Source organism: Pungitius pungitius, chromosome 1 (assembly GCF_949316345.1).
Source record: "Pungitius pungitius chromosome 1, fPunPun2.1, whole genome shotgun sequence".
Classification (NCBI taxonomy): domain Eukaryota; kingdom Metazoa; phylum Chordata; class Actinopteri; order Perciformes; family Gasterosteidae; genus Pungitius; species Pungitius pungitius.
The window spans coordinates 2,156,201-2,179,341 of NC_084900.1; the positions used below are offsets into that span (position 1 = coordinate 2,156,201).

General features: G+C 51.1%; 1 protein-coding gene across 3 annotated transcripts; it reads right to left on the bottom strand.

Annotated features, from left to right (window-relative positions):
- Positions 1–22,939, bottom strand: LOC119221799 (uncharacterized). 3 transcript variants are annotated; one of them, XM_062559952.1, is made up of 36 exons: positions 22,587–22,939; positions 15,703–17,875; positions 14,571–14,632; positions 14,391–14,423; positions 13,408–13,587; positions 13,035–13,324; positions 12,724–12,902; positions 12,435–12,557; positions 12,047–12,145; positions 11,631–11,668; positions 10,673–11,388; positions 10,306–10,518; positions 10,092–10,232; positions 9,975–10,009; positions 9,659–9,811; positions 9,412–9,540; positions 9,251–9,289; positions 8,819–8,944; positions 8,621–8,750; positions 8,268–8,441; positions 8,107–8,141; positions 7,833–7,994; positions 7,589–7,723; positions 7,465–7,503; positions 7,236–7,376; positions 6,735–6,829; positions 6,415–6,438; positions 5,838–6,294; positions 5,571–5,633; positions 1,926–5,399; positions 1,742–1,838; positions 1,518–1,640; positions 1,172–1,417; positions 762–875; positions 563–684; positions 1–484 (listed from the first exon to the last, which is right to left on the bottom strand). In XM_062559952.1, the coding sequence occupies exons 1-36, from the start codon at positions 22,661–22,663 to the stop codon at positions 428–430; spliced, it is 10,494 nt and encodes a 3,497-aa protein (XP_062415936.1). In that variant the 5' UTR covers positions 22,664–22,939; the 3' UTR covers positions 1–427. The 3 variants fall into 3 exon arrangements, with proteins under 3 accessions (XP_062415936.1, XP_062415913.1, XP_062415954.1); XM_062559929.1 differs by lacking the exon at positions 22,587–22,939 and adding an exon at positions 19,180–20,076; XM_062559970.1 differs by lacking the exons at positions 12,047–12,145; positions 12,435–12,557; positions 22,587–22,939 and adding an exon at positions 19,180–20,074.
- Positions 22,940–23,141: the final 202 nt, after the last annotated feature.

Genomic DNA, 23,141 nt, shown 5'->3' on the forward strand with positions numbered 1-23,141 from the left:
GAGGGCCAACAAAGCTTCATTTATGAGGATTATTCCTTTTATTACTTCAACAAGACAGATTTATTTCACTACTGAAAAAAAAAGGGGGACATTTTCTCAAACTGCCATCGACTGAAAAACCAACAGCCGAGTCACTTTTAAACTAATTTACAGAAAACAACCAGATAAAAGAAACTAATACTGTAGTTCAAAACATTCAAATATGTAACTGGACTCATGAAATGTAACTTAAAGTTGGAGGAGGTTTGAGTCCAGACAATACGTGCTTGAGTATTTATATGTTACATGTGATATTTACACATTTATACATAAAAGAGGCTACTATAAAGTCAGCCATTAGTTATGACATCATTCACTCTGCAGTAAAGCTGTCTGTCGTCACCCCGTTTCACATGTTTGAAAAGAAAAGAGAAACTAAACGTGGAGATCAGTCGGAAACGGAGCCTTGAGAACTTTGTGTGGAACTCCTCTTCTGGAAATGTTTCTGTAAAAGAAGAAGAAAAAAGTGGGTAAACAGACAGAAATAAAGAGTGTGTTTGACTCTGTGTGCATGTGCGCGTGCCTGCAGGTTGTCGTAGTGTCTCTGGCTGCTGCAGTGCAGGTCCTTGGCGGCGCTCTCCGTCAGGTAGAAATCAGAGCACAGGTTGCAGAAATAACCCGACTTGGGGACCACGAACTCCTGACCTGCAGAGGGAGGAGGTGAAAGGTGAAGCGGATGCAGAGGGGAAGCGACCACGTCACAGGGAGCGCCAGTGTCTCACCCAGCGGGTTGTTGGGTTTGAACGCCGGCAGCTCGATGGCGGCGACGCACGGAGACTCGGAGCGAGATCGCTTGGCTTCGGGTCCCAGAAGCTCCTTCGTCCGCTTCCTGGCAGCTGAGGAGAAGGAAGGAAGCACCAGGAGGTGGTTTAAAGGCCTCCGTGGATCTCATTGGCTCAGGACTTTCAAATGTTCGTTTAATTGGAGAGATGCTGCAGCCAAAGACACGAGCTACGTACTTCAGGCCCAAAGTGTCACAAATAAAACGGTTTTTATAGATCAATTCTGAATGTGGTTGTTTGTCTAATCAGAGCCTCAATGGTTGGATGGAGATGAAAGGTGAGGAAATGCCAAAAAGACCCCAAAAGGTCTCATTTTTTAAAATCTTGTCCTTGTTTTAAGACCTTTGTACCTTTAATGTCCCCCTTCTTCTTCTCTCCTTCCTCCCCACGTGGCTCCTGGTTCCCGGGAAGCTCCGCCTCCGGCGCCGGCCCGGCGGCATCATCCTCCGTCCCCCGGGTCTCCGCAGAAGGACCTCTGTCCGGCGCCGGCGGGGCGGCGGGTGCAGATGGAGGCAGCGGATGGGAGGCGGCTGGCTCCCTTTCTTCTTCTCTCTGGTCTTTGGTGGTGACCTTCTGCCCTCTGGTCGACTTCCTCACTGTGGACAAAGACAACGAATCGGTGAAGCAGACGAGTGACGCCTTCCCCGCTCCAAAGGAGCCAGAACCATCCTCCATGGGTCCATTCCATGGTGTTACCTGGGGTCTGTCTGCTTCTCTTCTTGGGTCGTCCTCTTTTCCTGGTTTGCACCGCTTCCTCTTCCTCCTCCTCTTCCTCTCCCACCTCGTCCACCGTCACATAGTTGACGCCGTCTTCTAAAGCTGGACGGGACAAAGCGAGTTCAGAGTAGAATTCATGTTAAGAGTCATCTACTGACCCGCTCAGGTGTTGCTGAACTACGTGGTGACGGAGGAACACGAACCTGCGTCGTCGTTGCTTCTGCGTTTGCCAGATCTTCTCTCAGCTTGCTCTTCGTCGGGCTTCTCCTCGTCATCAGCTTCATCCAAAGTCCCCAAAGCCTGAAAGCAGACGCATCCTTCATGAGCTGAGCTTCCGTTTGGGTTCACCTGTGAACGTGCACTTTATGATGTGATCTTGGCTTTTACCTGTGGGTTCAGGAGGTCCACAGACTCCTCCTCCTCCTCCTGACTGGGTGGGCGGGGCTTCTTCCCGTCCTCCTCTTCTCCTTCTATGAACTCATCCAGAGTGACGAGCGCCTGCAGCTCCGCCTCCGTGATCTCCCCGTCCCACTCCTTGCTCTCCTCTCCGGCGTCATCTGCTCCCACCTCATCCAGAGTCACCAGCTCCTTGGGGTCCACCGCCTCCTCCTCCTCCTCCTCCCTCCCCCTCCTCGTTCCTCCTCTGCTGCCGCTGCGGCTCCTCCGCTCCCTCTCCCTGCTCCTCCTCGCTGCTCGCTCCTCGGCCATCTGCTTCTCCTTTGCGGCGGCCTGTCGCCTCCTCAGCTCCTCCTCCTCGGCCGCGTCGTCGGGGTACTCCTCCTCCTCCTCGCTCACCTGGTCCAGGTTCACCAGACTGCGCGTCGTGTCGTCTTCCTCGCTGTCCACTGCAGGAACCCTCTGAGGTTCCTCCTGAAGGTCACCTTCCACGTTTGCTGGGGCCGACCCTTCTGCAGCGGACGACTCGTCCAAATCATCGAGGACCCGATACAGCGCCTCCTCTTCCTCCTCCTCCTCTTCTTCAGCCGATGACCCTCCTTTCAAAGGGGTTTCATCTGGTGTCTCGTCCCCTCTGGTCGATAGCTGCTCTTGACCTGGATCGTCATCCAGGGAATCGATGACGTGATACACCGGCTCCTCCTCCTCCTCCTCTTCATCTCTGGGCGCTTCACTGCTCTTCCTCTGCTGGTCCATGTTCTTCAGAACGTTGTCTCTGGAGCGCCCCGTGCCTTCGTCCAGCGCCTCGCCCCCCACGGAGTCCAGGACCTGATACGTGGGCTCCTCCTCGTCAGGCGCATCTTTAGAGGTGAAGCTGCGTTTGGTTCTGGTGGTTTGGACTCCTTTCTTTGGTCTTCCCCTCATCCCTTTGCTTCTGGTAGCGGGTCGCTCCTCCTGACTGAACTCACTCACCACACCACCGCTCCTCCGGGACGGGGCTCCCTCTTCTGTCCCGGCTGGTTCCTCTCTGGCAGGAGTCTGCTTCCGCCCCGTCGGGGTGTCCTCAGGCTTCTCATTCGAAGCCTCTTTCTTCGTGGTCCTTCCTCTTCTTCCTCTGGTGGGTCTCGCTGTTGCTTCGTCATCGTCCACAGAGTCTAAAATCTTGTAAGTGGCCTCCTCTGCTTTTTCCGACGCGTCTGTGAGATCCAACGTGGTTTTGTCCTCTTTCTTCCCTCTCTTACTTCTTCTAACAGACATCTCCGGGGCGGCAGCGACTCGAACCGCTTCTTCTTCAACAGAATCTACGATCTTAAACTCAGCGTCTTCAGGGACCTCTTTGTCCTTTTCAGAAACCTCGGCAGTGAGGTCCGACATTGTCCGGGTCTCATATCTTTTACTCGCTCGGTCTTGTTTCTTCGGGGACGGCTCCTTCTCGGCCCTTTTGGACGCCGTGGTTGTGGGTTCACGTCTCTTTGACGCTTTATTGTCTTTTGCAGCAGTCGCCTTTCCTCTCGTGCTTCTTCTTCCTTTGATGCCGGTCTCAGAGTCCGAAGTCATTGGCTGAACTTCCACAGAATCAATGACCCGATATGCGTCTTCCTCTTCCTCCGTGGCCAGAAGGTCTTCTTGGGACATTTGGCCACTCTTCATTTCCTGGTTCTGGCTGTGATCTTCTGCTGAAGTGAGATCGGCGACTGAATCCAACACCTCAGAGGCTTCTTGTCCCGTTGCGTCTCTTTCTGGGTCCTGTGAGTTTTCCTTGTTCCCAGGAAGAGGAACTGGTCCATCACCAGTCTCCACATCGTTGTCTGCGTCCTCTCCTCTCGTCTTCTCGTCCCCCGTGTCCTCTGGCGTGTGTTCACTAGCCGTATCCAACACCTGTGAAGTATCTGCATGACTCGCCTCGTGGTCCAAAGACCTTCCTGTGGAGCCGTCGTCTTGAAGCAGCGGACCGTCCTCTTGACCTTTAGCGGCTTCGCCTTCGGTGACGCTGTCAATCACCCGGGAAACAGCGTCAGTCTCCGTCTCTTCAAACGTGGGCGGGCAGGTCATGACCTCATCGCCGACGCCGTCCGACACCTGAAGGCTTTCGTCACGCAAAGTCTGGCCTCCTGCAGGTGCACTTCTCTGCTCTCCAGAGCTGCGTGTTTGCTCCCCGTCATCCATCGGGTCATCGGTTCGATCCCCAAACGAATCAACGCTTCGGGAGCTTTCGTCCTCTTTCACCTCCGTACGTCCCTCAAGGTCATCTTCTTCCTGTTCTTCTTCGCTCTGCTTCTGCTGTTGTGTGTTGACGTTAATATCGATCTCCTGTTGAGGCGGATGCGTCTCTGATGACGGTTCTACGTTTGTCTCTTTCGTCTCGTGGTTGGACTCAGCCGCCGTGCGCTCTGCGTCTCGTTCTTCTGAAAGCGGCTCGGAGCCACTTCCTGCTGAGGCGATGCGCTTGGCTTCACGTGCCGAGGAGGCGCGAGTACGTAGAGCAGAGGACGCAGCGTCGGAGGCTTTGGCAGAATGAGCAGACGGGGTTTTACGCCGTGGGGAAGAGGGGGCGGCCTTTCTGGCCCTGGGAGAGGCTTTGATGGAGGACCTGGTGGTGGGATCAGAGGAGGACCTGGTGGTGGGCTCAGAGGAGGACTTGGTGGTGGGCTCAGAGGAGGACCTGATGGTGGGCTCAGAGGAGGACTTGGTGGTGGGCTCAGAGGAGGACTTGGTGGTGGGCTCAGAGGAGGACTTGGTGGTGGGCTCAGAGGAGGACTTGGTGGTGGGCTCAGAGGAGGACCTGGTGGTGGGCTCAGAGGAGGACTTGGTGGTGGGCTCAGAGGAGGACTTGGGGGTGGGCTCAGAGGAGGACTTGGTGGTGGGCTCAGAGGAGGACTTGGTGGTGGGCTCAGAGGAGGACTTGGTGGTGGGCTCAGAGGAGGACTTGGTGGTGGGCTCAGAGGAGGACTTGGGGGTGGGCTCAGAGGAGGACTTGGTGGTGGGCTCAGAGGAGGACTTGGTGGTGGACTCAGAGGAGGACTTGGTGGTGGGCTCAGAGGAGGACTTGGTGGTGGGCCCAGAGGAGGACTTGGTGGTGGGCTCAGAGGAGGACTTGGTGGTGGGCCCAGAGGAGGACTTGGTGGTGGGCTCAGAGGAGGACTTGGCCTCTTTTGGTGAGCCACACACCGAAGAGCTCAAGGCTTCAGTGGACTTGGACGAGGAAGGTGAGGCAGATGCTGCCCTTTTAGACTCGTTCCAGGAGCTCGCTGAGGTCCGTTGGCCAGCAGACCCTCTGAAGCTTTGCCCCCCCCTCCCTGGTCCGGAGGACTGCTCGGATGAAGAGGAGCTATGAGGCTCGGGGCTTCTGTCGCCCACGTCATCACCAACCTCGTCCACAGTGACAAAGTCATCCATGTTGAAATGAAGCTCATCGAAACGACAGGCATCGGGCGAGGCCACGTCATCTGTAGAATCATCTCGACTCTGAGGAGGGAACCGAAGGGACCATCAATCAGTTGGCTTTTTAATCAGGATGGACAAAGTGAAACTAAACAAATGGACTGGCATATTTTGACAGGATGGTATCATCGACGTCTCAAATGATGGACACTAAGAAAGACAGGAAGGTTTTTGGGAATGAACGAGGCCGTTTACCTTCGTTTGTGGTGCGTCTTCAGCAGCTGAACTTCTGGGGCTTGTGTTGCTTTGGCTGGTCCTCTAGAGAAGGTACGCACAGGTTAGCGTCATGTGACTGAAGACATTTATTATGCAGGGCCATGCAGGGACGGCATGGACGTGCATGATTATACAAAAAGGACACAAGCTCGTCCCCCGATGACCCTTCAAGGTCCAGCTCCAGAACCAAGGTTTCTGCAGTCATGTGACCTGCTGTTACCGACGAGGATCAAAGCCACATCTCACCTCCTTCTCCTCGCACTTGGAGCGGCTCTCTCGGGTCAGCCGGTGGTTGCGGACTGCCGCCGCGATGGCCTGGAAAAGGTGGGCGTTGATCTGAGGAAGTTCGAGCGCTGTGGCTGAGGGGGGAGGACGGGGGTCAGAGGTCACATCAGCAGTGACCTCTGAGGTCACATCAGCAGTGACCTCTGAGGTCGAGAGTGACTCCTCTTCCTCCCTTTCTTCTGCTTTCTCTCCGTCTCCAGGACCAACGGTGGAGTTTGAGGAGGTTCCTAGTTTCTCATGGTCCTTTTGCAGGGAGGCGTCGCTGGCAGCACCGGCACCTGGTCCTGCTGGGACGGGCTCAGAAACGGTGGATCCACCTGAGCCACTGGTCTCTCTCTCGGTTTGGACCTTGACGGGGCTGTCAAGGACGTTTGGTTTCTCACTAGAACTTTGAAGACGTTGTTTCAGGCTCTTCAAACTAAAACCACAGACAGAAGAAAAGTGTTTTTAATGTAAAAGCTACAGCTGTTTATCCAGTGAAACGTGCCACCAGCTCCTGTCCTACAAGGTCAGTCCTGGTCAAAGGGGATGTACTCACGTCTCCACATGCTGAACCTTCCTCCTGGAGGGAGAAGAAGGAGTTGCTCCGTTTAGATTTGAATGTTTAAAAGACAGGAACACAAACAAAAAGCAACCTGAAGCCTGTGTGGGAAACCCATTAAAAGCTTCTCTTCACACCAAGAAGCTTCGTCAGACCTTCTTGCTGGTCTCATGGATCCTGTCTGTACGTACGGCTTTTGTATTCTTTCTGATGTTCATCTCAACGAGCTTTAGGTACTTTGATATCCACAAAACCCAAAGATTTCCACCCCATTGGTCATTAGGAGAAACGATTCAACCCGATTTCACAACACTTACAAAGCTTCAGGTTTCTCCGAGGACTCCTTTAAGTCATTGTTTAATTCCGTCACCACCTTGGCTACAGCGCTGGAGTCAGCCATCTCGATGCATATCTGAGGTCCACAAAGAGAGGAGCGAGGGAGGAAGTGAGTGAGATGGAAGCAGCAGAAAGAGCAGAACCAGGCAGACGAATACAACATGAAGAACTATGAAGGGTTCAAACTAACTATTTCGTATCAAAGTGACAGAAAATCCAGGCACAGTTTATGACTCAACTAGCTCAAGTTAGCGTAGCTAGCAGCAGCCTGTTCTGCATTCTAAGGCTACGGACTGAAGGTCCACCAAAACCTTGAGTTTATAGAGTTTATGAGTGAATGCACCAACACTCAAGGGACAGTGAGGACTCAACACATATTTTAGACCTTTGTAGACTGAACTTAAGAGGGGATCTTTAAGCCCGACATGGGGCTCTGTTTGTGTGTCTGCAGTGGTTTAAAGGTGCTACTTGTCCTCTCGCACCCTGTTGGCGAGCGGCAGGAAGCCGAGGAAGGGCGCGAGCGACGCCACGGCGCCCATCACGGCCCGGGTGGTGTGCGGAGACGTCTCGGAGGTCTCCACGCACAGCAGCCGCTCCTCCAGGCCCTCGGGCTCCGGAACTCCCTGAAGAGCAACACAAGGTTTTCAGGACCAAAGGCGAAGACGCTGCCTCCACTTCAGGAAGGATTCAGAGACGTGATGGTTGACTCACGGCGTTGCTCCACTTCATCAGAGTCGAGTACATCGCCTCCTGCAGAAAGAGAGCACGTGTTGTTGGAAAAACCAAACCATCCACATGGTCTCCACTCGTGGAACCTGTGTCCCAGCGTCCTCACCTCCGTGGAGAAGGGACTGATGTCCTCCAGGGCAAAGTGAGCCGTGAGCGAGCAGAGCCTCACGGCCACCGGGTTCCTGACGTGATCTCGGAGGAACCCGCAGCACGAGGCCCAGTCGGCGAAGAACACGAAGGCCTGGAGGTGCGAGTGGAGAGACGGGAAGAGGAAAACCAATCAGCTTCAAGGGAGACGGCGAGCGCGGCGGCGTCGGCCCCCGTGGGAGCGTGCGGTCCGTGAGGCCTACCCTCCTCTGCAGGGGTAAGACCACCACGTCGTAGAACACCGAGTACAGGTTCCATCCGGGGAAATAGCGGCGCACCAGCTGGGCCACGTCCTCGTGCCGGTAGTTTTCCTCCGGGAACCCGGTCAACATGACGGTCGGGATCTTGGGGCCCCGCACGGCCTTCTGGGAAACGTCCAGAGCAGAGTGTCCCATTAATGGCTGGTCTTTGTGGTGGGTTTTGATGCTTTATCAAACGCTCAGTATTCTGTTTATCCATCTATAGAAATGAACTTACCTTAATATCATTCAGTGTTTGGACCGTCTTGAATTCTGGGAATTGAAAGTAATCATAAGCAAATACAATGACTTTATTAGAGGTCACATGGTGCGTTTGGTAGAATCAAACATTTCATCGAGAGCACAAAAGTCAACGTGATGCAAGAATGGCTCTCTTACTGGGGATGATGAACCAAGGAGACTTGGTGAGGAACAGGAAGGGATCCGATCTCAGCGTGACCCAGAACGGTCCCACGTTGCCCTGCGGAATGCCGAACTCCATTGGCGGGACGGTTGCCCCGGTAACAGCATCCCCGCTGGGGGGCAGGGCGCTCTCGGGATCTCTTGGTGCGGCTGAGGAAAAGTGTTTCACGACGTTATGCAAGATTCACTCAGCTGTGCTTTTAAAGAGCTGCTGGATCATCAGAACAAGACCCTTCTGCCAATGACCTCATGCAAAGAAATAAAAACTGTTCAAATAACCAACGGACCACTGCGCCACGCGTGAAGACGATTCAGAACCACACACTCACGTTTCTTGGTGTAGCTGTGAACGCCCGGCGCCAGGAGCCTGGTGATTTTGTGATTGGGGGCTCGCTTCAGGAGACTGTACCAAACTCCGAGCCGATCAGCGTGCCAAGAGCTCTCAAAGTCCACGAACACCTGGAACACAGGCGCACGTCAGTCAGAACAGGAGGTGGGGCTTGGAGCCTTTGTTGTTGGGTTCAGACCTTGTTGAGGATGGGGAAGAAGTTCTTGACGTGCTGGATTTCTATCAGAGATTCTTTGAGCTTCAGGGCCTCACTGCATGAAATGTTGGTGATGAAGATGGTTTGTGTTCCATCACCAGCGACAGTCTGCACCAAGACAAGGAGGAAAACGTGCACAAGAGGGACAAGCGGGTGTCATTTAGAGAGAAGAAGTTATTCATTCTTTCAAAATTAGGCCTTTTGGATTCATTTTGGAAATTTTGATTTCAAAACACTGGATTTCACACAGTTTGCAGGTCTGTGTTTCCAACACTTATGTTCCATACATTTCTGATGAGGCAAATTCTCACGCAAATTAGGATATTTAAATTTAACAGGAAACCAAAAACATGCTCGAGTGCAGCTTAGGGAAAAAAAGATGGAATGAAGTGTGTATTTGTGCAAATGACTTACGTAACGAAACAAGTTCATCAGTGATTTATAAAACTCGAGCTAAAAGAGAGAAACAAAGACACTTTATACATTTAAATATAGACTTTAATTCGTTGTTTCTCTGTAGTCTCTCGTGTAGAAGTCACTTCCTCTCATAGAAACAGAGCAGTGGACGTACTCACCGGGGTCAACATGCGACTGTCAGTCACAACGCGGAAAGACAGTTTCTGTCCTTTGAAGAAAAGTCCCTCCCTGACGGGGCCGGTGATCATTTCGTACACATCCCCAGCCGCCGGCATGATGATGACGGCCTGAAGTGAACCAGAGACACAGAGGAGCACTTTGCATATTGCTTTCACATGAGCCTCATGACCCACAAACTGCAACAGGAGCAACGTTTGATAACATAAATCATAAGCTGACGCCTACCACGCGGGACTGAGGAATGACGTAGATGCTGTCTTCTGCATATTGAAACCCAAATGGGACGAGCACATTTGCCAGGTCTTCCTCTGTGTAGCAGCAGCTGTCGAACTCCGGCAGGTTGCCAACGACCAACTGCCTGTGACCTTTCAGAATAAACTGGAAAATGTTGGCGAGAGAAGAATGAATGAATGAGGAAGATGAGCTCAATCCTTTCTCTGGACTCCAAATACACTGTTTCAATGAGAACCGTCCCTCTGACCAGGTGTCAGTGAAGAGCATGAATGAAACTACATGTGCAGGGTGGCTTTACAGAACCTACCTCTTCCCTTGAGAGGGTCGTGTCCGGCACCGACGCTGTGAAGGAGAAGCAGAGACGTTGGCAAAGAAAGCAGAGAAAACCCGTCAGATGACACGCAGACACTTCCTGGACTCTCACGTGTTTTGCTGGGGTACAAGTGGCATCCGAGCTTCTTCCAAAAGAACACCGCATGAGTGACGGTGGCCAGTGGCGCGTTGCTCCTGGAAGCCTTGGCGGCTGATCCTGCATCTGCTTGGGCATCCACTGCCTGCACAGGATCTACAGAGGACCACATTTAATCAGGATGAAGGTCAGCCATCATCACCTGCCAATAACTCCCTTCCTTCGTCACCTGGCAGCTCGGCTGCTTCCTGCTGCTGCCGCCCTGGTGCGGCGGCTTGCGGGTCTGACCCGGTGCTCTGCTGGGTGAGGGGGGGGGCTTCCACCGAGGTGTCCGGCGGCCCTGAATCACCTGCTTCCCTGTCGCCGGATTGGTCGGCTGGACTCTCAGGGGCCGCCTCCGGGGTTTTGTCTTCGAGGAAGAACTCTGCATTGGACGAATCGTCTGTAATAATGAACGCACAGGTCGGACGGGCCAAAGAGGTCTCCATGCAGCCCAAATAGAACCTGCTCATCAGCTCAGAGTGGGGCTGTCCACACGCTGCTCTAAGACAACAACACCTTGCTATCTATCCGTGGACAGGAGGTTTCCCACATACCTTTTCCCGTAGTTGTTGTCTCCTCTCCTCCAGCTGGCAGCTTGGCCTCCTCGGTTGCTTCAGTGCAGACTCTTGCGGCCTCCTGCGTGAGGCCTGAAGGCTCCGCCCCGCTCTCCGCTCCGTCCGCCGAGGACTCCGGTCCGGAGGTCTCGGGCCGCCCCGGATCGGCTTCACTGCTCGCAGGTCGACTGGCGGCAGGTTCGTCTGCTGAACTTTCTGCCGCCGCCTCCAGGGTTGTTGTTGTTGTTGTTGTTGTTGTTGTTTCTCCTTTCTCTGCACTAGAGGCCACTTCCATGGGCTCCTTCACCTCAACTCCCACCTCCTCGCTCGCCGCTGGTTCGGCGTCTTTGGGGACATTTGCTTCGTCGAGTTCCTTTTTGACCACCGTGGCTTCAGCTTCTTCTGGTGTGGATTTCTGAGGTGTGGACTTGGGTCCTGCTGGTGTTTGTTGTTCTACCTTTGTCACAGCTCCCTTCAAAGGCAACTTTCCTTTATTTGTTGGCTTGGTTGAGACGTTCTTTGTTTTTGATGGAGTGACAGTCCCTTTCACACCACTTTTCTTGATCTGGCTTGTTGTGGCCGTTTTGGCTCCAGAAGGTGAAGATGGGGTCTTTGCAGGACATTTAGGAGTAGAAACGGCAGGTTTAGGGTCGAGGGCCTTTCTTGTGGAGGGGGGAGCGGTTTGAGGAGTGGGGGCGCTGGCCGGGGCTGGTTTTCTGTGAACAAAAGAGTTTCATTGGGTCACAGGGAGGAGAAAATGGAGATATTCAGGGTGCAGAAGGGCAACGTGAAGGTTTCCACTATAAAATACTACTATTCCTCACAGATCCTGGAGAGACTCCAACAAAAACAGGTGCTCTTTTGTGAAAATTGGTACATTTCCCCGTTGAAGACACAAATATAGGAGGCACCTGAATACTTCAAGTAATGCATTGAAAAACCATGAAACATTTCTTACTTCTGGGAAGGCTTATTTTGCTTCTTGGTAACAGTCTCCTGGAATAAAAAAAAAGAAATATCAGATAGTTTGACAGTTGGAGCGAGTCTAAAAGTTGAAAGTCGGGTCCGATGAGCAATAACAGCAATAACATCTCCTGAAACACAACCACACCAGAAGTGACAGACAGGGATGCTAAGATCACCACCTGTAGTTCATTGGTCCTGTTGAGATGCCCTCTAGTGGAGAGTTTATTACAAGTTGCCAATGTCCACATCATTTACATTACTAAAAGTAGAGACTAAAGAGTCTCTACGTGAATAATGTTATCACTTGAATATGAAAGGAATGGATTTCGATACAGAAGAAGTGACCCCACCGCAGCCGACAAATATTAATACGCCTATTTCTAGAAAGAAAGTCACAACGTTTAATACCTTTTCTCCAGCAACAGTGATTAGATGCCCTTTCACATGGAGGCTCTTTAGGCTCCTCAATTTCCTTGCGTCTTCCACTTTATCAAATTTCACGATGGCCTAAAAGGGTGCAAAAACAAACATACATGTCCACCACGAATATATATATTGTGTGTGTGTGTATCTCCACACACACACACTGACTATAATCACACACCTGATGAGTCACATTAGTGCTGGAGGATACTTGATGTAACTTTTGTCTCTGAAATTGACTTCTTAACATCACTGAGGTTATTGCATTACTGCTTTCCAGTGTGACATACCAACCAAACATTAACGCTAAAAGCACTGTTGTTTGAATGTGGGAACGGACAGCACTAGCAAAAAAAAGCCCCTCATTAAGCACCTCCTCTGTGGCCCGGTTCAGGACAACAGACGTGGTTTTCCCAAAGTTCCTCATAGCAGCCACCACCTCATTGTGAAAGACATTATGAACCCCCTCCAGCTTCACCTCGCTTGTTTCAATCGCCTGAGAAGTGAAAAGAAGCACATCATTTTTGTCTAAACAGCGTCTGTGTTTTTAAATTTTCATTTAGTTTTGTGCCAGATTGCATCAGTGAAAGGACACAACTCAGCAGAGAGCAAACGCATCACGATGGAGCAACAAAGTATCGTCTTCTCTCGGTGGGACTTGCCGCTGAAGACTTTTTGGCCGACTGCTTGGAGGACGAAGACGAGGAGGGCTTTTCTCCAACGGAAGCGGAGGAGGATGATGATGATGCTGCCTTCATCTTGGCTAGCTCGGCCAGTAAGGCCGGAGCCAGAGTTTTGACCACCGTCTCCAGGTCAGACTGTTTGGACAGACTCTGGACAGCTGGAGGGACAAAGACGAGGGCGTTGGTGGTTGCAAAGGTCACACAGTGGTGAACAAACGGGTCGTGTTGGTGCCGTTCACCGGTTCATCGCGCTCTCACTGACCCCCAGGACGTTACGGCATTTCTCAAACCTGATGTCTCCAGCAGTTTCTTCACCAAGCGGTCCGTCCTGCTCGTCTTCTGTCCAGGCGACCGTCTCTCAGCGCTCCTCCTCGATGGAGACTCCCTCTCGCTTCTCCTCCTCGATGGAGACTGCCTGCCGTCGCTACACCTTGGAGAGGACCGCTGATCCCGGCTCCTCCTCGGAGAAGACCGTCGGTCTTCTCTCCTCCTCGGCGAGGTCCGTCTCTGGGGGCTTCTGGAAGGTGAGCGATGGCGGGACGAGGCGGCGAGGTCGGACCTCGGGGAGCGGGAGCGGGACCTGGAAAGAGTTCAGAGCAAAGCTCAGCACGCCGAGTGGGATCTGTCTGCAGGAGCATGTTGCCTGGTATCTGCATCACAGACCTGCGAGTGCATCTGGGGCTGTACGGCGAGGGTGAGCGCCGGCCGCGTTTGTCCCTCCGGTCGTCAGGGCGATGGCGGCGCCGCGGGCTCGGGGAGCGGGAGCTGCTTCCATGCTTGGCTTGCTGAAGATGCTGAGAAGTCTGTGAAGAGGCGGAGGGCTCGGCTTCTTTACCCGCAGCACTGAGGAGAGCGACGCATGGGGAAAGCATGAGAAACAACAGGGAAGCAAAAGGTCTCACGAGGTGTCGGGTGGGTCCGGATGCATTTCAGCACAGAATCAAACAGAAAAACGTTTTGAGGGACGTTCTGACGCGCGTCGCTTTGTGGCCATGCAGAAAGACGAGATACAACGTGTCGAGTGAGTTTAAGCAGCGGACATGAACATAATGGTGCGTTTCCACCGAGCGGTGCGGTACGGGTCGGTACCCTTTTATTTGTGTCTCCACTGCCAAAAGTTGAGAAAAGTACCAAAAATCCGAATCGTACCACTTTTTGGGTACCCTTCCGTTGGGGTACCTGGCACAGTTGTTTGGTACTAAAGGGTGGAGCTAGACTCACTGCAGAACGTTGATTGGTTGAAAGAGTGTCGACATTTGCGCGTTTCGCAAGGGGAAAGACAACACACGAGGCGCCATTTTTAAACTACAACACCGTCGCAACAATGTCGCCGGGAAGCATTTACTTTAACAGCCACATATTGAGAAGCAAGAACAAGATCGGCTGTATGTCTCCAATGTTGTTTGCGGTTAGCTTTCCGTTTTCGCGCGATCGAATGACGTCAATCTACTTTCCGTCCAATACCACGTCGATCAAGTGACGTTACCACTACTTTCTGGAATACACCATGCCTATCAAGTAAGGGTACTGTTGGCGGTGGAAACGCTCGCCAAATCATGGTTAACAGACCCGACCCGTACCGACCCGCACCGCTCGGTGGAAACGCGCCATAAGTGCACAGTGTCCACCAGGCTGATCAAATTTACCTGAGAGGAATCTCACAATCCCACTGTGGGAATCTGTTGGAACAAAATAACACATGAAACAAATATTAGAACAAGAAAAGTTCCCTTTGTGAGGAAGCAAACGTAAGCAGGTGTTTGTATTCAGTATTTCAAAAAGTAATATCTTTATAGGAAAGGAATTCAAAGAAAAAAGGGACTGACTGTATCCGGAGGAGTTTGCATTTCCTCAGGTGAAGGTTGGAGTTCTGGTGGGAGATCCAATCCTATTAGTCAACAAACGCAGAATTAGATCCTCACTACTGCTGTCAGATATCCATATTATCTCAGATTTCATCATCAACGTTACAGCAGCCAGAGAAACAGCTCCTCCTCTCTGTCTTAAGTCCAACTGTCCTGTTTGTGGTGATATGTCCTGATATTAAAAGTCTTTTTTAACTTGATGTCTTTCGATCTTCATTCAACAGCAGTCATCTGAAGGACAGGAAGAGACTTGTGCTCAAGTGTCTTAAAAATGGTGTCGATATGAACCAAATACAAATGAAAACAAGACATCATTTAGGACATTAAGTAGATCACAGCAGACTTTTGTCAACTTTAAGTTGAGGGCAACAATTCATCATCATGAAATAAAGAATAAAGCAGTGCCAGAGACAAGCAACCAAAAGGAAGCTTTCTTCTCAGGGAAAAAAGCCCCAAAAGTAAGAAAGACGTGACCCAGTCCTCTTCCATTGATCCTTTGATGATGTTCCTCAGACGTGCAGGTCCTTGCTGCTCAGGTCTTCAAGGCGTCTTCTAGTTTTCAACAATTGTCCCAGAAGTTGATCCCATGTGGTTGAATCCCTTTGTTCTCCTCATTAGGACAGTAAATGGTAAAAGTCGTATGCCGATGACATTGATCTTTATCTGTCTAAACAAGTGATGTAAACAAGTCAGTCGAGTCACACGAAGGTTAAGCTGTAAACTTGAATAACGGACATCAAAGAAAGCAGCTGGCTGTGACTGGCATGAGAGTGTTTGGTAAAATAATCATCATTTTGTGTAGAGTACCAGTCAAACGTTTTGGACACACTTACTTGTTGTGTCCAAACCTTTAACTGGTACAGTACGTCCAAATTAGTTAATAAGAGTGAAAAGGGTAAGAAAGACATCACAAGTTTGCAATCCATCCCGTATCAAAGGAAACAAAATTCAAACGATCTAAAGACGAGAGAATCCCCCAAAAGTAGAAAAGGAATCATTTAAACAACTGTACTTCAGAATGAAAAACCAAATATTTTCATGAAAATATTGAATTAGACAAAATAAATAAATGAAAAGGCTTGTTTCTACTCACCGGCATACGTTGACAATCTCTGTTACACAGACAACAAGTATGTGGAAAGACTCTGGGCGTGGCTGCTGCGTAATCGTGCATCATGGCTGACGTCGGCAGGCTCTTGGCTCCTGCAGCCGTGTCCTGAGGCGTCCTGTTGGAAGGCGCCATTTTCGGGGGAACCAAGTGCATCAGGCCTGGGGTCGGGAGAGGTGGAGCACGTTGACCAACGGCCGGAGGGCCACAAGCCGGAATGAACGCCGGGCGATGCACGGTGTTAGCGAAGCCGGAGACGTGAAGGACCGGCGGAACCGGCTTCGGGGCGGGAAAGAACTGAGGCCACATGGCCTGCGGTACCGGCTGATTCCGTGCCTGTTGAATTGGTTGCTGCTGAACAGGCTGCATCTGCATCTGCTGCTTCTGCATCTGCTGCGTCTGAATCTGCATCTGAGGCACCGGTTGCATCTGCTGCGGTTTTTTCATGTGCTCTGCGGCGGCTGACCCTGGTCCTGGGTTTTTACTCTGGTTCTTGTTGTCACTGGCATTGTTACTGCCAAGGAGCACCAGGCTGGGTCTGCTGGGGTGCGAACAGCGGTGTAGAGTGGGGGCCAGTTGGGTTTTCATTGACGACTGCCGAACCGCCTCTGGCTCTTTCATTGGAACGGGCTTGGAGGCTTCCGACTTGACGTCTGCGTCTTTGAGATAGAAAGGGTTGACGATCGCGTGGGTTTGCGTGCGTTTGGTTGGATCGTTGCTCGGGGCAACAGAACTCGGCGCTGAACTGTGCAAAGAGCTGAAACTGGAAACAAAAGTCGCCTGGTCACGGGACAAACCCAACGGGCTGCTTTTTGACTCTGGTTTTTGCTGTGGGTCTCGAGCGTGTCCGCTGCTATTGGAAGTGTCCATCTTCGACATACCCCCACCACTGGTATCTCCACTGCCGCTGGTCCTTCCCATCCCTTCCCCAACCCCTCCGGTATATTTGCCTGTGTGCCCGTAGTCAATCACGTTACTCGAGTGGAGAGCAGCTGGGTGCATTTCCTCCTGGCACATTCCGGTCATTCTGTAGGGTGGGGGTTCGGGGCGGGGTTTTGATGGAGCCGCAGATGAAGCTTTCTTGGTCTTCTCGATGCGAATTTGCCGCAAGATGAACGGCAGGTTGGCAGGGGTGATCTGGTCTTCAGGGTACGAGATGAGATGTTCCAAGTCATCTTTTTCAAGTCCAAAATGCACAAGTATGTTAGAAGCCGACTCAGAGGTGTACTTGTGTTGTCGACTGGGCGCTCTGGGGTCGGGAGCTGGTTTGTCAAAATCACCCAAACCCGGAATGGATGGTCTTTCCCTGGGCGCATTGAACCCACCATCAACATTGCTCGCACGGTTTGACGAGGCGGACGGTGCGTAACATTTTGAGGGTTCATCTGCAGAGGGCCTTTTGTAGTTTGACAACCAGTCCGAGGAGCTGCTGACACTTTCAACTGCCGGGTAGCTATGCCCTGGAGGGGCAGAGTTCTTGGACACTGGGTAGGAAGCCACCCCTGAGCCCGAGGAGAGACTCTCCCTTTGAATGTTACTGTATCGAGAGTCTAGGGGCCGATGCGCTGATTTGCTGAGGAGCCTCACCTCCTCTCTGGCTCTGGTAATCTGCATGTCTATAGACCTCTCCATGCCCTCGTCCATCATGGTCCTACTCTGTTCAGGCCTGTAGCTCATCAGCTGAGGCTGCTGTGATGGAGGTCCTCTCCCAGAGCTGCTAGAAGTCCCCGAGGAAGCTCCAGTGGAGCCGAAGCTGGACCCAGGTCCAAGTCCAGATACCGTCCGAGGGTCCCTCTCTGCGTACTGCGCCTGGGGGGTTATTTGGTTCCCAGAGGCATAGGGGTTATACAGGGGGTGGGACATGGTGTTTGCGATCTTCAGAAGGTTAAGGAGGTTGATGGCCGCAGCAGTTGGGGAGGGGGGTGTTGTGGCTATGTAGCCAGCAGGCGAGTTGGAGGCCAAGCTGGCGACTCGGCTGCCAACAGCGAGGGCGTTGTTTATCTGCGTCACTGCTAGCTGGGCTTTCAGCTGAGCCAGTCGCAAGGAGGCCGCCTGCTGGCCAAGCACCAAGGAGCTCCTGTGGAGCCCCCCAAGTAAGGGGCTCGTTAGGGTCCGCGGAGCAAGAGAAGGGCTGTGGGGCTCTGATAGCAATGCAACGCTGGAGAGCAAAACAAACGATAAAAACAAAGGATGGGGTTATTGGGGGGGGTTAAATCCATCGTCTGGATGGTCTTGTCTTGAGTCGTCCTCTCTGGTGCTGTGAGACACGCATTCATTCAGTCGCTTTAATTTCAAGTATTCAATAGAAAGAAAGAACACAGGAGGCAAATGCAAGAAAACAAATGGAGGTAAGAAACAACTTCTGGGAGCAGAACAGACACAAACTCATTTATTATTCTTCATATCTGGAGGAAACAGTGTAATGAGAAAAGCCACAACGTAGAAGACACATTGCAAAATGTAACAGACCACAACCGTAATTTCCCTTCACGAGATGACATTCTACTGAAAAGATTCAGACCATCCTGACAGCACCTCACTGATAAAACCAAATAAAGAAGAACAAGTGAAAAGGGTCAGATTAAAGCTTCAATCACACTAATGCTTCACTTTAAACACCTGATAGCTGCATTGAAGTCGTTGTCACCAAAACAACTGACAACAGAGACTACACAGGTCTATGAAGTCTTTAAGTCGACTTTGAGGGAAACGGCACTATCAAAGTAAGGGAAAAGTCACAGACATCACGTGTCATGCTGTATTAAAGTACTTGAAACGCCAAATTGAGGCCATATATTCAATCGCTTAGAATGTTTAGTCATTTTCTTTATTCTTTCCTCGCGTGTCAGTCACACCGTGGGCGATACAAGAAGGAGGAGAACCGAGGGCAGGAGACTTGGTGGCAGGATTATAGCGGGTCGAGTTGGACGCATCTTACATCCAGTATTTAATATCATACTCAAATGAGTTCACGCCGTATCCCGTTTTTAAGCGTCACGTTACATTGACTTGTGTGTAATCCCCTTGCGCTGAGAAAGCATCCAATGCTGATTTAGAGGACGGGTCCATAAAGGACTCAACACGTCTTACAGCGGGACAGAACCAAATCCTCTCGGGAGCGCGCCTGAGAGTCCGTGAGCGTGCACGTCGGGATCGTGCCCCCGGAGTGCAATTGGGTCCCCGAAATAATATATTATTGACCCCGTTCCACCAGACTCGTGAAGCACAACTATGAACGCATAGCGGCACAAACAGCCGCAATCTACCGGCCCCCGTGAGTCACATCATGAGCACGGATCCGTGCTCGTTGTTTCCCACAGAGAGCTAACGCGGCTAACCTAGCAACGCTAGCTGCTGCTAGCGAGCGCTTAACGTGAGAGGCGGTCACAAGAAACGTCTGCACGCGGGCTTTCAGGGGACAAAGGCCGAGACGGCTGAAAATAACGTGTTTCTGTTGCATACCTTCCGTTTTGGGAATAATTTTCGTCGGTGATGCGTTCAAACACATCTTCGAGAAGTCCCGGATAGGACTGGTTTGTGTGGCACATACATCCGGTTGTAGTTTCGAGCCTTCAGAGTAAAAGCACGAATGTTACGGTTAAAGGGACGTAATTAAAGTCCTGCATTTAAAGTATTTATTCACAGGCCGGTCTAAAGTACCAGACTCAAGTCAAAATAGTATAGGTCATGATAGGTAATAAAGATGGAACACCTTAATTTAGTTGCAAAATTAAGTATTTATTGTGTGTATCAGCAAAGTAAACATGCACAACTGCTTTCCACAATTTAGTTGAATTTAAATTTGAAAAACTGGAGAATAAAAAAAACACTTGCTTGAGTGAATAGACTCTCCAATGGATCAGCAAAGAATTGAATCAACTCCAAACTATGTAGCCTTCTCAAGTTCTCAGGAATTGTTGAAAGCATTTGTCTTCAAATAAGAGAGTATTGGCGTTTTATCAATTTCTTATAGTTGCAGGTCTTTTTTTTATACATCACTGTTTGTGATGTAACTAATACTTAAATGTTGAATATCGTGTTACGTAGTTATCCACCTGCTCTCTTCATTTTGTTCTGAGGTTTTTTTCAACCGTTTTCAGCTTAAACGTTATTTTGTAGGAGGCCAGCTTTCAGCGTGTGAATATTCAGACGTGACGGTGAATATTTTCATTAAAGGATCTTTTCTCTGCTGGGGATTGCATCAAATTAATAACATATCCCTCGAACCACAGGGCTTAACACCTGACCGCGGACACAACAGCTGACCGCGTGCATGCGACCGCGTGCATGCGCGTCTGTGTGTCTGGAAGACGTTTATTTTAGGCTGTCATCGCTACCCCGACAGAGGCACGTGGCGCTGACCTCACCGCGAAGAACACACACACACACACACACACACACACACACACACACACAGAGGCTAAAAGGACTTCTTCACAAAGTGTAGGCTGGATTCATTGGCATAGTGACACGGGTCGGTATCTGTGGCATCAATGACTGTGATGCTGATCAGGGATTACCCACAATGCACACACACACACACACACACACACACACACACACACAGAGTAATGTGGAGCATCTAGAGCCGCCCTGCCCAATAACACAAGGTCAGATCCTCTCTAATGATCTCAGCCCTTCTGGCCGGGGGGGGGGGGAACCTGACCCCAGATCGGTGACCGTGTGAAATCTTAAATTAGGACGCGAGGATCTTTCCATAAAAATAAAGAAATAAATAGGCGGCTCCTATTTCCCCGCCTCGGCACGAGGAGAATCTGAGCCGGTGAAGATGAGCGAGGAATGTTCTAGCAGCGCGATGGCCGTCGAGATCCTGCAGAGCACAAAGGCACATGTCACAAATATCTCTGCGCCATCATGCGCTTCGGTGTGTGCGACGGATGATTTGAGAGGGGAGACGAGGCCGTCGCGTTAATCCGATTAGACTCCATTAAAAGCCTTCAAGTGACAATAATGTCCTGTTAGATCATTTGGGAAGAAGTGATGCATCAACTCCTGCCTTCTTTTCAGGTTGGATGTCCTTTGGTCGATTTAAATTTGTATTTAAATCTTTAAAAGACGAGGAGGATCTCCACAAAATCTTATTATGCAAATAATAGGCGGTCGGTCACATGACCTCAGCCAGAACTAACCACACAGCGTATTTGGGGAAGGCCGGATCACGCCGACCCCTTCAGGGGACTCAGACACTCCGAGCCGCCCGGCTCGAGTTTCGTCTTCACACTGTATCCACTTCACTGGGTCTGTGTGTGTGTGTGTGCGTGTGTGTGCGTGTGCGTGTGTGTGTGTGTGTGTGTGTGTGGCCTCCATCCTCTGAGGAGCAGTTACTGAGAGGCTCTAATAAGCGATGATGAAAGACAAATCCCCGCCGGCTCAAACTGAGAAATGTGGTCACTCGGAGCCACAAAATGTGGACGTGCTGGTGATAACTAATGAACATTTAGTAATTGGTGCAAAGGTATTTTAAGGGGAAGTCCAAGTTAAATATAAGTCCAAAAGTCCCCCGATGACCTTTGATGCATCGTAACTTTAACGATTCCATATTCAGCTGTGGAGGAAGTATTCAGATCATTTAATATGGTAAAAGTATTAATACCACACTGCATAAATACATCACTAAATCAACACTGTTATACTTTTATCATTAGATTATTATTACTCAAACACTCATGCAAAAGCAGGATTTTACTGTTATTCAATGAAATTCAACATCACAGCATTTTGCAGCATTTTGCAGTTTGCACTTTTGAAAACTCATGGTTGGATCCTCATGAATAATCGGGTCATTACGCTACATTTATTACATATGTTTTATCTACATTCATCTTCACTATTTATTGTAGCGTGGATGCTCTGAATAACACGACGCCACTTTAAGTGTTGAACCAAAAGGGGAGGAGTTAACAATGATCCACGCCGTGTGACTCCCACAAACACAAACTTGTGAGTCCGGAGGGCTGGCGCGAGGTCAAAGGTCGCAGCCGATGCGTTTGAACTCGAAGGGAGGGTGAGGGGGGGGGCTTTTTTCTCGAGGAGCGCGACGCGTGGGCGACGTTGCCGGCCCTCGCCGTCTGCAGGAGGAGGAGGAGACGCCGGACGCCCCCCCCCCCCTCCCCCCCCCACAGAGCAGGCGAGGGGTTTGCGCTCCGAGCATCGGGTGACAGCCCATAAACACTCCTAAAGGAAGCCGTCTGAACCCACGGGGCCTGCAGCACACCGGAGCCATTTCACACCTCACAGAGCCCCCCCTTGCCCTTACAAACAGTGTGTGTGTGTGTGTGGGGGGGGGGGGTTACTTTTATCCCATCACAAACCCACACAGAGCCCATAATGGCCTCGAGGCCTGGCGCGCACACACACACACACACACACACAGCAATTCAAGCGTTTTTTCTGGAATTGACAGTTCAGTTTGGTAGGAGGCTTTTCTGTAAAGACCAGTTTAGTTCTTAGAGGAAGACGATGACGATGATGATGATGATGATGATGATGATGCACGACCTCACATTCAAAGGCAGGTGTTACAAACGGAGGAGAATCACAGAGCGAAGATGGACTTCCAAAAGGAAGCCGAGTCACCTCAACTGAAAGGAAGGCAGAAGATGCAAAGAAAAAGTTGTCCCGAGACGTTAAAGATTTTAAAGACACATCATACGTGCACACATGCACGCGCGCACACATGACGCTCACACGCGCGGGTTTTCTCCGGGGTTAATACCGGAGGACATCTTCACGCGTGTCAATTGTCCCTCGTGCACACACGGACCACGAGTGAGGGGGACCCGCACCAACGGAGCCGTTAACGCATGCGAAGCGCGAGCGGAGGGGAGGAAGCCGAAGCCGGTGCTTACCGGCGCACCGGGTCACCGGGGCTGCTGCTGCCGGTGTCCTGCTGCAGGGACCCGGGGGCCTTCTTCTCCTCCAGCATGGCCACGAGTACGCGCAGACGTATACACCGCGCACACTCAGTCAACGGCTTTAATCACACACGCAGACACACACACACAGGAGTGCTTCCAAATCCAAAAAGAAATCTCCTTAAAATTAGTAAAAATTGTAAAAAATAAAAATAAAAATAAATAAAAAAAGAGGGTATTTCGTCATGAAAAATAAGTTGTATAATAAGTGCTCAAAAGTCATCCGGGGCAAAGAATCCCCGCGGGTGTGTAGAACCGGGATCTTCCTCCCAGGTGTTCCACGAAGCAAGAGCTCCTGGAGAAAGGCTGCACGCACAGCCAGCCTGCGCACGCACGCACGCACCCATGCACGCGCGCGCCTCCTTCTGAGGCAGCGGTTGGAGGGCGTCTTTAATCTGATGAAAACCCTCTGAGTGGACGTGAAGATGACACCCGGGTGTGTCCTGCCCACCACTTCTGTGAGATGAAAGGTGGAAGAAACCTTCACCG